Genomic DNA, 18162 nt, shown 5'->3' with positions numbered 1-18162 from the left:
ACCTACCACACAGGCTGTCATAAGATCAAGAGGCATCTATGTCAATCATTTATTGATTCAGTCACAGCAGAAATATTGAATACAATGAAAATCACTCTTTGATGAATACCTTCATCAAAATTCCTGGCACACAGGGGGCTGTGCTGTTTCCCAATGCTGGAGCAACCACATGGAATGGCTGAGGAGTCCCCCATAATGTTTTTGCCATGAAGCTCACATCTGAACAGCTGCAGATGTATTTTTCCTGGCTCTGAGATGTGAGATCAGAGCCAGCTATGTCAATGCTGCCCTTTGGCACTGTCAAGGCCAAAAGCTTTGCTTCTTCACTGCCAGTGGGGTGCCAAAGCTGAGGCCAGCAGGCCACCCAAATCTGCATTTCACTCTGCCACCTCACAGCCTGCTTTGGCAGTGGCTGACACTGCTCCTGGAGAGCTTGTACTCAGCCAGCTGTGCAAGCACGGCTGCCTTGCCCTCAGTAGCTGCTGCTTTTGGATGTGCTCAGTGCAGGCACAGCCTCAGCCTCTCTCCTCCCTGTCGCACCTGCCACTGCTCCATCTGTGGTCATGCCTCCCCTTGCTCTCCTTCTCCTTCTCATCCTGGCTTCCCCTCCCAATAACCAGGACCTGGTGGGGCAGAGGAGCCTGCCCTGCCATCAGCCTGCCTTGGGATCAAGGATGGCTCAGGTGCCAGGCTGCCACAGCCCCATCCAGGGCCAGCATGGCTGCTTTGCTGGCTCTGCCCTGTCCCAGGGCACGGCACCAGTGCCAGCTCCCCTTGGCCACCTTGCTGGTGCCCAGTTTCTCTGTGGGCTTTGGCCCTCAGAGGAACAGTTTGGGAAAAGACAAGGTGGTGGGAGCGAGCAGGGCTTGTCCAGCTTCCCTGGTAAATCGGGGCCTGCAGGCATTTTATGGGCCTTTGACTGAGGGCCGCTCCTTGCCCTCAGCGCATTTTACCAGGAACATTTATTTGAGGACAGAGCAGCTGAAGCCATGATGGAATGACATGCCTGGGTTTAGGTTGTTTTGAGCTGAGAACAGAAGGGTCCTGGGACCTTCTGGATGGCAGCACAACTTGTGAGTACCTAGAAGCCATTCCTCAGGATCTATCTGTAAGCCCTGGCTGTAGAGTAGGCAAGACTTCAGAGTCTGCAATGTTTGGAAAAAAACCCAGTATTTTCACCTTTATCCATGATTTGTCTTTTTTTTTTTTTTGCTATTTTTTAGCCCAGAAAAACGTCCTTTTGTTTTCCCTCCATCAAGCAATTTTACAGGTCTGTGTAGCAGCACTGCCCTCATCTCCTCGAGGATGCTTTCAGAACTGCATCAGGAGTGCTGCAAGGGCCTCCTGCCAGTCCTGAGGCCTCCCCCATTAGGTGCTGGAGCACAGGAGGTGACCTGAGAGCATTCTTGAATGTGGACATGGGTGGGAGTATGGGAGGACTCAACCTGTCCAAGGTGTCATCCCTGGGGTGCAGCCTTGCAGAGCTGCACAGGTGCAGTATCTCACTATCTCACATGTTCAGGCTTATCACTTTCTCCTACTTGCATGTGGCCATTTTTTTCTACCTCTCAGGACTGCCCTTCCAGAGTTCGTTCTTTTATACTACCTCTGTGGGAGCTGTGTAAAGTAAACTACTAATTTGTTCTTTACTTGTGGTAATTCAGCTTTTACATTAATTTCTTGTACTAGCTCTGCCTGTATTCCCAACATTAAATCACCTTTTCATATGCAGATACTGCGATAGCCTTTGGGAAAAGGTATTTCAAATGTTTCACCATTCAGCAGCACACATGATGACATTTAACACTGTGTAACTCAAACATTTATCTTGTGTCAATCCTTGCAGTTATGAACTCAATTGGAAATGCTGGTATGATTATCTCTCCTCAACTTTATAACTGAGAGTACCTTTCAAACTCAGGATTTGGATTTGTTTTTTGTTTTGAATTTATTTCACATAATGTTATGAAATTATGTTTCAACCTTTAATAGACTTGTACACCAAGGCAGTCACTGTTTTTCTTAAACATATTTAATTTAAACCACAATTATTTCTAAAATAGCATAATATTCTTCTGAATAACAAGTCTACAGTATTCAGAGATTTGATAAAGCATACATCAAAAAATTTATCTTCTGGTTTGTAAAACCTGCAGGATTCTATTCCCATTAGATAACACAGTTTCTCTTGGGATGGATAAGATAAGATTAGGTATAGTTTTTTAGACAAAAGACTAAAATTTATCAGTTATATATTATTCCAGATGTAATATAATTCACATCTAGAGCTGAGACTCACATGAACAGAATGTATCAGTGTATAACAATTATATGTAAACTAAAATTGCCTTAAAGGTCATGAACTTTTAGCTTTGGGGTTGTAGTTCAGTAGCTTTTTGGACTTCTTTTTCAATGATGAGTGTTAACAGCCAGTGAAGAATGAAATTTAATAGTTTGTTTGTCTCTCTTAAAAATTAATAAATATCCAATAGTTTTACCACTGAAATCTCACTTCAGTGGGAGTAGGTCCAAACACTAACTTCTCCTTCCTAAGAAAATGAGTACAAAATACTCCTCAGAAAATAACCTCATTTCTAGCATCCTTTCCAGATACCTGCTGAAGTTATTGATAGTGCATGTTATTGAGAAGTGGTCATAGTATTGCTGACTCTTTATGGAGCATTTCATGATGCTTGAACTTCTAAGTGCCAGCGCATAAAAACATGTAATTTGTAAGTATCTTGAGTCACTAAAACAAAATAGCCATCTTTAACTCTCAAAATTTTAAGGAAAGGTCAGAAACTGATTGCTATGTGTCCTCAGGTTCAGAAAGCAGATAACCACTAGAAATATGATTTAAAATTTTCATTAATTCTTTTATGTTCAAACCCCCATATAGGGTACTCTTATGCATGATTTTTGATTGCTCAAGGTTTTAAATCTTGTGCTTGATGTGAGCTAATCTAATTGCAAAACTGCCAAAGCATGAGCAGAACTACTTCTTTCTTTCTTCTTGAAATTTCTGCTCATATTAAAAAAAGGGAATATTTTTCTCCTACTTTGATGTCACTTTTGGGTATCCTTGTTATAACTACTTTTGTAAATTATTTTACTAAGTGTAATATTCACAGCAAGCTTAAACCAAAAAGACATTATTATAGGAGTTGAAACTTTATTCTTACTTCTACTTTCCCCAGACTCATCAAGAAACACACACAAAAAAGTGTGAGACTTTTTTCTACTGATTCAAACCAAGAGAACTAACCAACAGTTAATGCTAGGCATTACTAGATTAATTTTAATATTTTATGAAGAAAACTGGAAGCCCCTTGCTGATAAGTCATGAACAGAAAGATGAAGTTCAGCAAGCAAATTTGTTAAAAGTAGTGTGTGTCGGCTAGGTTTGGAACTGAAATAGCTTCATTAGAATATAAACCTCTCAAACTCCTCGATAGATACATAATAAATAATCACTGGGTGTATGCTTTGAATACATTTAGGGAAAAACCGGCATGACACCACATTTTGACATTTGTCTTATTAGGGAAGTGTCATTTAGCATTAGTAGTTTCATTACTTCAGGCTGACTTCACCTGTGGCTGTATTTCTGACAAGAATATCAAGTAGTTGTTCAAGATATTGCACCTGCTGCTTTCAGGATGAAGGCTTAAATATAACCACTTTACTGAGTGGCAGAATTGTACCTTTTTCTGTGTCTTCTTTACTGAGGCAACACATCACTGTGGTGAGCTATTGGCAAAATGTACTTTGTAATTAGTGACAAGAACTAACCTAGAATTTAATAAAATTATGTAAATTTTCTTGTTTGAAATATAATCTCATTTCTCTAATTATGTTAGGCATAGTGTATTGTTTAATGGATGTAATAATCATCTAATTCATCATTTCAGCTTTTCTTTAAAAAAATCCCTTGTACTCAATTTTGGTTGGGAAAAACTAGGAAATGAAAAAAAGATAGTCTGGCCTTAACAGCTCACTTTCTGCATTTCTAGAAGGGCCTGAAGGAAACAGGCTGTAAGCACAGATGGCTGAGATCTGTAGTGTACTAAAGATGACTCAGTTCATTCATTTAACATATCCTTCTGGCCTTTGTAAGGCTAGAGTGCAGTTCCTTGGAAAGAATAAAAAAACTTTCCTAAGCTTAAATGAAGACAGAGTGCTTGCAGTGTAGTTTCAGTTTCAAATAATGAGTTTTCTTCTCCTTAGCTAAAAGATGGTAAGGCCTCCATCCAATACAAAGTCCTTTTGACAATGTCAAAGATAAACATCTAGGGAAATGTAAGGGAAACACTGACTTCCAGAGAGCCATGGGCTGGTCTGGAAGGCAAGATGATGGTGGTAAGGAGGACTTTGATACTGATGCATGGTAGCAGGCTAAAAGCAACTTCAGAACTGAGGAGATGGGCAGCTGGACCCAATCGAAGGGGTAGGAGGCAGTAACCAATCCAGCTGGTCTTCAGGACAGGGGAAAACCTCTAGTGAGTAGCAGTGATGTTCAACCTGTATTAGGTCCTTAGGGACCTAAGTTTGCAGGACTTCTTTCTCTCTTCAAAGCCACTATACCTAGAGAAACTGAAATACCCTCTTCAGCATTCTTTATAAAGCAGCTTTTGGGTTGTTCCTTCCTCTGTAAACCACTTAGAATGAGGGAAGTGGTAGCTGTTTTCCTTTTAGGCTTTGCAGTTTGACTGAGATTTTAGGTCAAGTGAAGTTTGTAATTTTGATGTTTTCTCTGCTGTTTTGTCCTGACTGGTAACAGTATCAGAGCCCACATCCACACAGAATTCTACTTTTTGTAAAATAGCCAGTACTTTAGGGTTTGTGATGTACCCTCATAGACTACTTTCTTTGAAGTTGTCCCTTAAAAATACCTGAGGTGAAATTTACTGAGCAAAGGAAGCTTTCTCAACGTAATTTTCTATCTGAACTCTGAAAAGAAATTGTGTGGTAAAGGACTTTAGGTAGCAAAGTCAACATTAGGTGTAAAGAGTTCACTGAAAAAGAAAAAACAAATCCTACCTGGAATAACTTATAACTGGTAAAAATTCAGCCCCTCCTGACATCAGTGGGATAGCCTTGAAAAAGATATTCCAAGGAAAGAAACATGGAAGTGTTGGATCCTTGCCTTTTTCCCAGTGATAAAGAAGTCTGGCAGAGGCTGCATAGTGTCAGTTTGATGGCCCAGGAAGCTGTGTGCCAGCAAGACTGCTTTCTATGAACACAGCATTTATGTTTGGGATAGACCACAATAACGTACACTGGCAGATCCATTTCCACAATTTTTTGGAGCTTTTTGTCAGTTAGGTACCTTCAGGGAATAAATACGGACTTTTATTTGTAACTCTCCCAATCAAAGGTGTGGACAAATTGATGTGAGTGGTTGAATTATTACAGCTTATAAAGTGACTACTTGTCATTTCAGATTCTGAAAGTTAGATGATTCTGTACGTGCTCCCAACTTGTTACTAACATACTAGCTTAAATCTGATGGTGAAAATTTTTTAGTTTGTAATCAACTAACAGTATACACATGATTATTTAATATGGTACTTGTAACAAATCCATTAAAAGTAGAGAACTCAATTTTCTCTTGTTTACTGACCCTATTCAAAGATGCTTCTGTGGTGTAGGGAGGTATACCATATTACAGGAGAGAAAACTGATGCTCTTTCTGCCTATTTTTCTTTCCTGTTCAGTGGTCCCAAACTTTCCTGTCTTTTCAAATTTGTATTTGACTACTGCATAGTATTGACTACTGTCTTATCTAATATTATCACTAGTTTTTACAAATTACTTACTGCAATATGTCAGAGACTAACTTGACAATCAGATCATGTCCTTACTTTGCTCTTCCCAAGTCATTTGCCTTTGCAGCAGTGAAGATTTTAAAAAGCTATTACTTGCTGGTATGTCATGCAGTCCTCTTGTTCTTATCTTTTTTCCTCTGCCAAAAAGTAGTTAATTAGTTGAGTAAAGAGATGTATTGCAGTAAATCAATACTGAAAAATGAAACAGACTTCATACCTCCAGCAAGGTGTTTACAAGCTTGGGAGAGGTGAAAAAAGCCAGATCATAACACTAAGAGAGGAAAGAAGAAGACAATAAATAGTTTCTCACTTGTTAATTTGAAAAGGGGAACTTTCTTGCAATATGACTTGCCTCTGTAGCACCCTGCAGTCAAACTGGAATTTGTGGTTTTATTATTTGGTGCATTATTACCCTTGTTGTGTGCTTGCAGGGGATATGGGAGTTTTTGCGTGTTCACTTTTGATCCAGGTTGTGGTTTGTTGTCATCTTATTGCAAAAGTCCCATACCTTCTTGGTGGTTTCTCATTGGCAGCACCTCACAGCATTGCCTCTTTCTTCATCACAGCCATCAAACCCCACCCAACTCTCCCCTCACCCAGCTAACCCACTCTTTTGTAGCACTCGTCTTCTTATTGGACACAGCTGTGGCCTGTTAAGGGCAGGCCTGTTCCTAATCTTTGGTGATCAGTACAGCTGCAACTCCTCACGTGTGAGATACCTTCTGCACTATCTTTATTTTCTTACATTCTATACCTCCACAGTGGTTGTCATGGTTTAGAGGAATAAATGCAGCAAATAAGTTCCTAGTGGTGAGCAACAGGTGACCTCACCTGAAGAGATCACTCATGGCTGAGGTGGGTGAAGTAACTCTTGCTCCCTACCTTTTGTCATTTAAAGTGCATTGGAGCATTCTTCCAGGCAGAGTTCTCTGCTGCGGGTTTTGTCAGTTTTGTAGGTGTCTCTCTAAATGGGTCTTAAAAGAGTAGTTGGTATTTCCTAATGACACTTAAAGCAGAGCAAGAAAGAACAGTCTTTCTCTTCAGCATTATGGTCTTTAAGATTTTCTTTTAAATGGTGATTAGCCTATATTTCAAGGAAACGTTCAGTTCAAATATGAATGATTCATATTTCCTTATGTTATTGCCCAAATAAATCAATGGCTGATTTCATTCAAATATAGAGATTAAGTGGGATACCTTTTTTTTGTTTTCAAGCCCCCTGAAAACACAACAGTTATATGGCTTGGGAAGACCCACACAGACATTCTATGCATCCCTTAAGAAAGCAGTCTCCAGGATTCTCATAAGCACCTCACTGCTGAGCTGTTTCTGCTTCATTTCATAAATGAAAACCAAATGGTTCTCTTGATAAAGAGAATGGGGACAAATTTGCCAAACAGCTGTAATAAAGAAAAAGAACATAAACCTTGTAGATGGAACTCATGGGTTCTTCTCCCCACACTACTAAAGTGTTAATACAACCAAAGAGTGCTTGTTTCAGTATAGCTGTTGCACAAATGTAATACTTACTGGCTCACAGGAGCAATTTATGAGGCTGAATTTTTTGTTAGTTTCTTCTTTTGTATGCCTTCTATTGATCAAGATAACATCTCTGATTTTTACTAAAGCATCCTAATGTTTTTTATTAAGATATTTAAGGCATGTAATGCAATGAGTGAGAATAATTACCACTATATGTAACTCTCAGCAGTATCTTTAGATATGCGGATCCCTCTCAGAAATGGCCTTATCTTGACTTTCCTCAGAGGTGAAGCAAAGCTTCCTTTGGCCCCGAAAGAAAAGTGTTATAAAAATCCTCTTGGTAAAATTGTAGTCATATCAGGTTTAGAATTTACCATTATACTGCTGTAAAGACTGAATGAAGCATATAGGGAAAATGTGTGATTTTTTGATTGGGGTACAAGTTGAACAGACCATAAAAAAGGTTAAAAAATGGCAAAGGCTGTTTGAGCCCCAATTGTAGGGCTCAAAGTATGTTACTGTCTCACCTAGTTTTGAGTAGAGGTCAGAAAGAAAATCACAATAATAATTATTTTGCCTTTTACAGCTGATCCTGGTAGCAAAAGGTAGTTTCAGATAAGATTAGATCTTTTATTCAATGGCTCTTTCAAAGGAAGAAAGGTCTTAGCCTGGGGCCCTGATGTAACTCTTCAATGACTACAATCACGAAGAGATTTCTTTCATTACAGGTTTCCCCTCTCAGCTGTCTGAGTGTGTATTGAAATGGATGTACCCACCAAGCTGGTACAGATGGCTGTGTTCTTGGCTATTGCACAGAATTAACTGGTGTTTTCTATTCCATACACACCCTTACATTGTCCGTACCTCGGTAGCTGAGTGCATTGAACAATCTGTGTAGCTTATGTCACACATTCTTTTTCTCTCTGATCTTTTTCCCTGGAGGGGAAAGATGTGCAGCATGTTGTCTTGCTCTGGGAGCATGGCAAACAGATTTTAAGATAACCTCCAGGGTCACCAAGTCTCACCTCTGGCTGTTGCAGAAACCTGCTTTACATAATGCTTTTGTGAGCTGAGCAAGCTCCACTAAAACATCAGACTTTGTGCTGCTACTGGACAGCTGTTATGCTACTTTCATATAAGGATTGGAAATCTTTCCTTTAGAGCTGCAGATTTTCTGCCTTGCTTTTTGCCTATTTCATCTGGTATTCATGTTGTTCTTGATCTTAATTAGCTTTTCCCTTCTAGACTCTCTATCACACTTACTGAATTTATAGACACCAATCTTTCTCTTAGCATATGTTTTGGTAGGCTGATGTACTGTTAGTATGGGTTAAACTATGTTTGAGATAATTGTGATTTCATCAAAATTAAAGTTGAGAAAAATCAATCCAAATGGATTTATTTTTTCATTTCTTGCAACCATTAACTTGAACTACAGCAAAATTAGTGCTTTACTGATGTATGACAGAACCCTTCTTTAAAGTTTGGGTAAGAAACCTGCTACATATATATTTTTTTAATATGCACTGCCTAAATATCTAATAGCATTCAGTTTAGTCTCCTGTCCCTCCTTAGATAGGACTTTAGGAATAACCTTACTGGTTTCAAAGGAGCCTCTGTTGAACAAAGTTCCACATGAAATTGGGAAATATATCCTGCTGAAACATAAAGTTCTCGCTAATGACAAGTCAGGGGTGAGGTTGTCCTGCCTCAGTCTGGAACTTGAGGCAAGTCATCAAAGCAGCACGGCTCAAACTGTACTGCCTTGGAGTAAGTCCTTTGGTGAGTGCAGGTCTGGGCCTATAAATACCTGGAAATGGCTCCATCTGGGTTGTTCTCAGCATATGACAAGGCCACAGGGTTTACCCAAGTACAGGGTTGTGGGATTGGGCTGCTTGGTGTTGCGTTCCCACCAGGCATAGATCTTCCTCTCCTCCCCACATCCATGTAGGACTGCTGCTCAGGAGTACCTCTGGCTCACAGAAAAAAAAGCAGAATTGACCTGATTGCTGAGTATGATGTTGAGTCACAGGCTAGAAAAGAGGCCATTCTGCTGCACTTGGAATTTATGAGAAACTAGGGCAGCTCAGTGCAAAGGGCCGGGGAACTTCAGTTGTGTGTTTGACACTAGACCTGTCAGGTTTGTCTGCAACTTAGTATGACAATGACTGTCATAGTGTGTCTGCATAGTGTTGATCTGTGGCAAATGATCCATGTTTTTGGAAAAATGCACACATTTCTACTGGGTTTAGACAGAATGCCTGAACTGTCTCCTGCTACATTTTCTTTCTGATGACTACACTTTTGAGGAGTTTTATTTTTTTTGTTTTTTTAAGAAATTTAGCCTTATTCAGAAGTCCCCCTCTTTGCAATTTGCTGTTTCAAACAGTTGCTAGAAACAGGGAAGTGGGACCTCTTCAATCACCACTTGCTTGAAAAGATTGGGGTCTAGAAGTGATCAGCATATCTGATTTTACTCCCTCATTAGATGAAAGAAACATTATGGATATGGATAACATCAAATTAATTATTCTCTTTTTGAACCATTTCTTGTTACTGTTAATAGATATGGGGTTTTTTTAATCCATCTGTTCCTCTTACATGATGGGTGTTCATCATAAGTCCTGTGCTCATGTCAGGCATAAAATATTCAAAGAAAACTTGGGGTTTCACCTGTTTCCATAGCAGAAGGCCCTCTGAGTTTTGTAAAACTGTTGTTTTGGCTTGCTGAATGTATAAATAGATGTGAATTTGAGAATCAGGTTTTATACATAGTTTGGACCACACAGTTTAAGTATTTCTGCCTTGGAAAGGGTTATTTCTGAAGTTCTTTCAGTTAGAAAGTCTCCTATTCTATGAGACACATCATCAAGCCTAAATTTTAGCTGTCATAAAAATTGCTTAGTCAAATTAGACTTTGAAAATGTTACCAGATCAGCATGTTTTAAATGTGCATCCACCATTCATGTTCACTTTTGTGAACATGGACTGCATGTTAGAATTAAATCCTTTTTCCCCTTTTCTGCTGTTACTGTTTTGCTAAATTAGCTCGCCTGTGGGTTATGCCATAGAAATGTCAATAAACTTCACTCTTACTGTCCATTCTGTCCCCTTTTCTACCTATCCATTCCTTGTTTAATATCCCCTTTACTCTCTGTTGTAAGTCAATGTAAGTAGCCCCTCCCAGAACTGCAGTCTCCAGTTCTGTTAAGCCCTACTGATACATGGATATCCTGTTGCTCCACTGAACTCTGAGGATGTTCACTTTGGTGGATCTCTTTTGCTCTTCCTTCTGCTAATGCTGCTTGATTTTGGAGGGGGAAACTATCACTTTCTCATCACAATTCAATTGGTTAAATGCATGATATATTTTTTTTTATAGGAAATTATGGGGAAAGTGGAATGGAAGCCTTCAAAGAGTTGGCTGCCCAAGAGGGTCTCTGCATTGCTCACTCTGACAAGATCTACAGCAACGCCGGTGAGAAGAGCTTTGACCGCCTGCTGCGCAAGCTGCGGGAGAGGTTGCCCAAGGCCAGAGTGGTGGTGTGCTTCTGCGAGGGAATGACCGTCAGGGGCATCCTCATCGCCATGCGCCGCCTGGGGGTGCTCGGAGAGTTCCTGCTCATTGGAAGGTAAGGCTCTGAGCATGCTTTCTCTGCCTGTCCTCTCCCTCTTGTCCTGTACGCAGACCTTTGATTTCAGAGCTGTGCAGCTTAGGCTACCAGTGATTTCCATATTTAATTGTCTTGCATGAAAAGTGGCAAGATGGTAGAGCAGATTCTCAGGAAGGAGATATGATGATGTGTGCCAGCTTGATCAGTGGTGATAGCTTTTGCTGAACTAAATATTAATTAATAACTTTTAATATGGATATATGACATTACTGGTCTTGTGCTTTTGCACACTCTAGACGAATGTTTCATGGACATATTTTTAGACCTGAAGTAGGGAGTGAAGAATTCTGATTTCAGTATATGATCTGTGGCATGTGACAAAATTTTATGTGTTTGAGTAACGATGACCCCTCATAATCTGAAACTTCAATTACCAAGTGTTTTTGATTACTGGAACATTTTTCCAGTCTCATGATTATAACCTTGCATTCTCAGTTGTACACTTTGCTGTGATCTTTGCTATTGAAAGCTGGGGCACTGATATTATGCAGACTGGTTTGGTTTTTAAAATGTCAGAATTGCTGATGGCTAAATGAGTATGTATGTATGTTTTTATATCACCAGAGTAACAGTGCAGGTGTGTATTGGAGAGAAAAAGGCTGCTTTTATCAAAATGAGAATGGTTGCTTTGCTCTACTAGAGTTTATCTTTCTAGGTAATCACTGAAATATAGTACATTTAGTTCTATCATGCATTTTATCCACAATTTAATTTTTTGTGATATTTCTTATTTTGAGGCTTCTTTGACTTTCACATTGATTTCTGCAATGTCTTTGTCCATTTTTCTGTCTTGAACATTGCTCAAATGATGAGGATGGATATTTTCTGTCTTCCATGTTGGATTGATAATGTCTGCTTTAATTCCTTCTATTTACTCTCTGTTTCTTTATTTGTAATTTTAACATTCCTTGAAGGAATGTTTAAATTAATTATTTCAAGGCCTTTGTCAGTTGTTTCCATGCCTACTTAGCTTCTACTGTCATTTGATCCTGACTTCTATTTGTCCCATTCTTTCCCTAAAGTCTTTGTGTCTGCGTTTGTGACTGAGATCCTCTCCTTTTGGTCTCTGCTGGGATATTGTCTTCCCCTGACTGTATTGCTCCTCAAAACCCACAGTTATGATTTCTACAAGTCAGATACCTACTCTGGCCTAAGGAATAGACTGAAAACATTAAGTCAATCTCATCAATTTTTTGTTGCAGTCCTTGTTTGCTATCTTTTTGAAGCTGAAGTTCTAGAGTATCTCCAGAAGGTTGTGAAAATAGGATGTAGCACATTTGGACAACTGTCAGCACTAAAATAAAACAAAGAGAAAGACTGTATTGAAAATGGTGTGTTCCAGATTGTGCACATGCAAGTGCACATTTAGTTCAAGTGCATCATTTAGTTTGCATCAGTTGAAATGAATAATGGAAGGCTTTGGGAGTGACACATTTTATGTACGGGTTTTCAGTGAATAGAAGAAACTGAATATAATAAAATTAGTCTCAGTGACAGCATCCCTGGTCTTTTAGCAAACACCCTGAAGCTTTGGGCAGTGCTGTGCTTTCTTTGTGTATTGTCACAAAGAAACCAGTGTCTCATTGTTCACTGATTTTGTTGCTCCCTCTTGATGCTGATCATACTGAGAACCAAATAAATTAAACTTCCTACATTAAGCCACAAACCTTGGTTTCCTATTAAACCACTCAATCCTCTACTCCTTGGATATGTGGAATATTTAAGCTTTAAATTTTGACTTTGAGCCCCCAAACATAACACTGGTCCATAAATTCAGTTGTTTTTCTTAGAATTTGTTCAATAGTGTAGTTCTGAGCTTTTTGTCAGAAATGACCACCTATTAAATGGAATAATGGAATTTCTTTGGAAATCACTACGTATTTTTCAGGTAGATTTTCACATACCCCTCCTTCATGCTGGTAGTTGAGTATGGGAAACTCCTTTTTAGGGCTGAATGGGTTCTGTCAGTTGTAAAGCAGGCTGGTTATTGCTTTGCATAGTCTAGATTGTGCACAACAGCTGGTTGAAATAAAAAGTATTATAGGGCTTGCACATGTTCTTATGTGCTTGCAGAACTAAAAGAAAAGAAATTTTCTTTGAATTGTCTTAATTAAGTGATTTTAAAAAATGGCAAATTAGCAAACTTGTGAATAAGTAAGTTGCAGTGGAACTGCAGTGCTATGAATTTGGTCATCTATATACAAACAGGAACCAAGGCACACATTAATGTTACTTTGATGTGCTATTCAGTCTTTTTTATTCAAGTACTCAGCTAAGCAAAAAACTAAGAGCCTTTTAAGAACATTCTTTTAATTGAAGGAAGTGAGAGTGAATGAGAAATCAAGAGTTTTTTTTTCAATAATAAGCTAAACAAAGCCTTTAGTTTACCCACAGGTTTATTATCAGCCGCATTTTATCAACCCCACACTCTGCTCTGATTCTCTGTAAAAGAGGGAGCCTTTGCAAAGGAACACCCGGCTAAATAGTTCTCTTCCTGCTACATCTTCAATACTGCTATTTGTCAAAGTAGACAGGAACAACTTAGCTTAACTAAATTCATGCTATCAGAAAGAGATCTGGGAACTAAATTTGACTTCTGTTTAATCCCAAGTTCAGTCTCCTTTACTACTGGAAGTGGGAGTCTGTTATTTTAGTGAGAAGGGAATTCCTCTCTCTGAATCTGGAGGGAGCTGGAATTAAAACAGTACAATAGATGAGGTTACAATACTGCCTGAGGCAGAATGGCAGATATTCTGAAATTGATAGTGTTGAAATGCAGCAGAGAATGAGTAAGAAAATTTATTAAACTACAAAATGATGATGATAAATTTTGAAAGAGACTGATAATGAAAGGGAAAGAAGGCAAAACTTGGTCATGGCTTTTTGTATAAAAAGAAATAATAGAATAGAATTGGAGTAAGCAAAGGCAAAAATTATGCAAAAAATTTAACTGTACTCTTAAGGGAGTTCAGGTGATAGCTCTTTTAGCAGAAATTAGTTTTGATGTGAAGAGATTATGTAGGAAGATGCTCAATCTCATGTGTCTAATCAGGTTTATGCAGGCCACTGGGTTTTATATTACTTCATAAGCATCAGCTAGATTTTGTGAGAATTTTGCAAGATTGATGAATCTCCTAAATATCCCTTGAGATTATGCATCAAGAAAAGGTGTGTAACTGACTTTTCAGAATCTATATGGGTAATGCAAAGCAGATGATAAACAAATGAAATAACCAGTTTTAAGAGATGCTCTGAGCTCATTGGAGAAGAGACATTTTTAGATGAATAGTTGGAAATTAAAATGCTCTTTCACAATTTGTTCTCAAACTCCTACACTCAATGGTCTGTGTAGAAGTACAAAGAACTTTACAAAGGAAGGGTTATATTAGTGCACATGCTGGTTTTCAGTACACTCCTTTGTAAAGGACTAGGTACTGCTTTACTTCTGTAGGCTTTCTGATGCTTTACAGTCTCCAATGTTCTACAACAGCTGCTGAATGGGCTGTTGTAGAACTATAAATTTTAAGTGTCAGTAGATCAATCTCTCAAAGTTTGAATGCTTAGCAGTGAAGGTACGGTTGGATTCTCTGTCAACCCATTTTGAAGGGCAAGTCTGTTCTTTCTATGTATCTAATAAAACTCATTTAGCATAGGATGATGGAGCTTTCAGAGTACCTACTGTGGTGAAGTTTTTTCTGACTGCTCCCCCTTCAAAAGCCAATATAAATAATGGTTTTGGCATTTAAATTCATACTTTCTAAAATATTGACTAAGCATTATCACTCTAAACTCTTTGGTCCTATTATCTGATATTTCTGGATGTGTGGAACTTGATTGCATCCAAGTGCAAGAGTATACAATTTGTTGGTGAGTTGACAGAGAAATGTGACCTGATGTGGTTAATCCCTGGGCAGCAGGGTGTGTGGGAGGATTTTGGCAGATGCCTAGGGCAGTTATCACCTTCCAAGGCCTGGGATTTTATGGCAGAACACGCATGTAATCTCACTGAATTGGTACAGCATTTGACATCATTTGACAGAGGAACGCTTTGCCTACCCCAATCAGACCCCTCAGTTCCTTAGCACTGAGATTATTGAGCCTTTTTTAGCTCCATCACAGCAGAGGAAGGAGAGCCTCTGCTCTTGAGGACACCATGGCTAAGGCAGGCACCCAAACCCTATGCAGAATAATCACCCCAGCTGTCAAAAAGTGGTAGCAGAAGTTGACAGGTCCATAACATCATTTAGTGAGGGAGGAGGAAGAATCTGGTCAGGAAGCTGGGCTTTCTGCAAGGAAGCAGGAGAAGGAAGTGACTAAAGTTTCTCTCTGTTTGAATATATTTAATTGGCAAGAAATTATTTTAATTTGCCCCAAGATGAGTTTTCTGCCTGTGATGGTAATCTCCCTTTCTGTATTTTAACTTGTGAGATTTTTTTCTCTCTGTTTTCTACCTTTGTTCTGTTCAGTAGGGTGGCTGGCAAGTGGCTGGGTGAGCATTTGGCTGCTGACCAAGCTTACAGATGACATAGCTTGCAGTGCCAAAAGCATGATGTATTTCTCTTTCATTCAGCTCTGACATCACAAATAACATAAGAGTATCACAAATACCACCTCACATATGTGGCTTAGAAGACTGCCTGCCTCTTGCTCCCTGATGAGTCCCTGGCTCATGCATTACTTATCAAATGACTGAGAATGTTCAACTGTTGATGGAATATTCTTCATAAGGGAGATGACCATCAAGAGGATATGATTGTTCTTTTAAATTTGACTAGCTGAAAGAAAGATGCTGTACTCTGCTCTCCAACGCACCATGTCTTCATCACTTGGGCTGCCCCATATTTATGAAAAATCAATGACAAATGTCCGCATTCTCCTAAAGGAGCTGAAATGTTTTGCAGGGCCAATGTGTTTAATTCATTAAGAATAAAAATGGCTATTTTTAGGTACTTAAGAGATTACAAAGAAATCAGTAAGAACCAACAATATGTTGTCAATGGGGGAAAACCCCTGCCTTGTGCTAGCACAGATTATCTAGGATAGCTTTGGACCTTATAAAACTAATAAAAATAGTAGATATGGTAGAGTGTTGCTCATAATACTGTTTTATGCCAACTTGTTATGAATGGGAACGTGTTAAGAAAACTGGTAGTAATTTAACACTGCCAAATATATATGATTGAACCCAAACCATTCATATTCCATGTGCTTTTCTTTGAAAGGGCAGTCTGGGTGGTAAAACTCAGAGGTTTGAAAGTACAAAGTAAAGATGACAAGACAATTGTCATGCTGAAAATAAAAAGAAAAATAGTAATTTCAGACCCAAAGGTTTACTTTCCATACATTTTGCTGCAGAAAAGGGGACTATTTTTTCTTCCTGGTACCTCCATGACCAAAGATGTTTAGAATGACTACTTTTAATGTTTCTGTTGTTGACACTCCAGGTTAATGGAAGACTGTGTTTAAATAAATGTTTAGATATAATCAGAAGTTTAGCTAGGTTTGGATTCAAATTCATGGATTAAAATTGAGGTAACTTCTGTGAAATGATGAAATAAGTCATTATAATTTTTCAATCCTTTCAGAGTCTAACTGAAGTTGACATTTTAGCAAAGTACTGTCAATTAAGATAGTCCCACCTGGCAACATCTAACCATTTCTTGAATATTATCCAGGTTTGTAATGGGATCCACTGCTAACTTTAAAGTCTGAGACCTCAGAGCATATCCCTAGAAAATTTTATACCTTATTCATGGTTCATTTGGTAGTTGCAGTCTATCACCTGTTTACTATGACAAGAATTTGTAATCTGTGTGGATGAAAACAGAATTGCACAATGCAAGAAGACTGAGCAAGCATATTTTGTTTACCCTCTAAACTACAATAACATAAATCCATGTTAAAATGGGATTGCATATTAAGTGCCAATTATTATACTGCCAAGCAGTATATTTGAGCAGAACTGCATTTTGAGTCTTAATAAAAGAAGCAATGCTCACTTTTAAAGAGACCAAAGAATACAAGAAGAATGCATATTTTTTATGGTAAGTGGGATTTATGTATTGCAGGGGGCAATTTTTAAAATATGGGGGTTGCTCTTTTGTCTTTTTACTTCTTGCTTCTATGTGATGTGAGTTAAACTAGGTTTTGTATGTAACTAAACCTCTTTCATATGGGCATCCAGAATTAGTTTTAAAAACATGTAGTAACCCTTAGCTATTTCTGTGTATGCACTCAGCGCTTTAAATGAGGATGAAATGTACAGAAGTTGTAGGTAAGATATTGGTGTTTTGCAAATGATTATTAAAATACCAATTTATGAGTTAAGATGTTTTAATAAAGCAAATACTTACTCAGTTTTTTAAAGTGATATGAAAGCTTTCTGGCTTGACAAACAGGATGTTAATACCTGTTTTAAAGCAATATACACTGTTTAATGGTAGCCATTAATGTACCTAAATGAGAGAAAGTAAAGGACTAGTGGTTTTTTTCTTCTGAAGATGTAATGGAATTGATTATCAAAGCAAAGGAATTGTATCTTTTACTTCCTTAAGTCACTGGAATAGGAGAGGAAACAAAAACATACAACTAACTGTCTTAATAAAATTACCAAATGTTATGCTTGAATTTTATGATGGTAAAATTTGTGGGGAAAAAACCCTCACATTTCTAGATTTCTTAAAACTTCTGGGATTCTAGCACAGTTTATGCTTCTTCCTTAGGAAAGGAAAGCAAAGTTCAGTGTTTTCAAATTGTCTTGGCATGGGTTCTGCAGGAAGAGGTATCTAAGCTAGTAATGTCCAAGTGAATGCAAGGAAAGACCAACCTTGACAGAAATAATTTACCTTGAAGTTTTCTGCAAAGGTTTCCAACCCTGAAAATGTGCAAAATTTCAAGGTCTGCTTGTTGTCTATGAACTAGTGTGGATGTTAGATAATTGAGTTATTAAGTAGTGCTGTGTGTTAAGGGTTTATTTATTAGGCAGTATATGTTTTATCATGCCCCTGCAGAAAACAGGAGCTGGATGGCTGCTGCTCATCTGGAAAATGATGTTGTACTTTTATGTGAAGGAATCATATTGAATGATGTTCTTTCAAGGGTCTTTGCATAATTTATGTAGGGCCAGACTTTGTCAGACACGTCTCTGTGAGGCTGAGGTTCTTCATAAATGGTTAAGA

The 18162-nt window shown here is 38.4% G+C and overlaps 1 protein-coding gene across 1 annotated transcript in view; it reads left to right on the top strand.

Moving 5' to 3' along the window:
- The window catches only part of GRM1 (glutamate metabotropic receptor 1), a 181161-nt gene that overhangs the window by 24273 nt on the left and 138726 nt on the right, over window positions 1-18162 (top strand). Inside the window, 1 exon segment of the mRNA XM_036379625.2 lies at window positions 10693-10942. Coding sequence (XP_036235518.1) covers window positions 10693-10942 — 250 coding nt within the window.

The sequence above is a fragment of the Molothrus ater genome, chromosome 3, assembly GCF_012460135.2.
Source record: "Molothrus ater isolate BHLD 08-10-18 breed brown headed cowbird chromosome 3, BPBGC_Mater_1.1, whole genome shotgun sequence".
In the NCBI taxonomy this organism is placed as follows: Eukaryota; Metazoa; Chordata; class Aves; order Passeriformes; family Icteridae; genus Molothrus; species Molothrus ater.
This window is presented reverse-complemented; position numbering and strand designations above follow the sequence as displayed.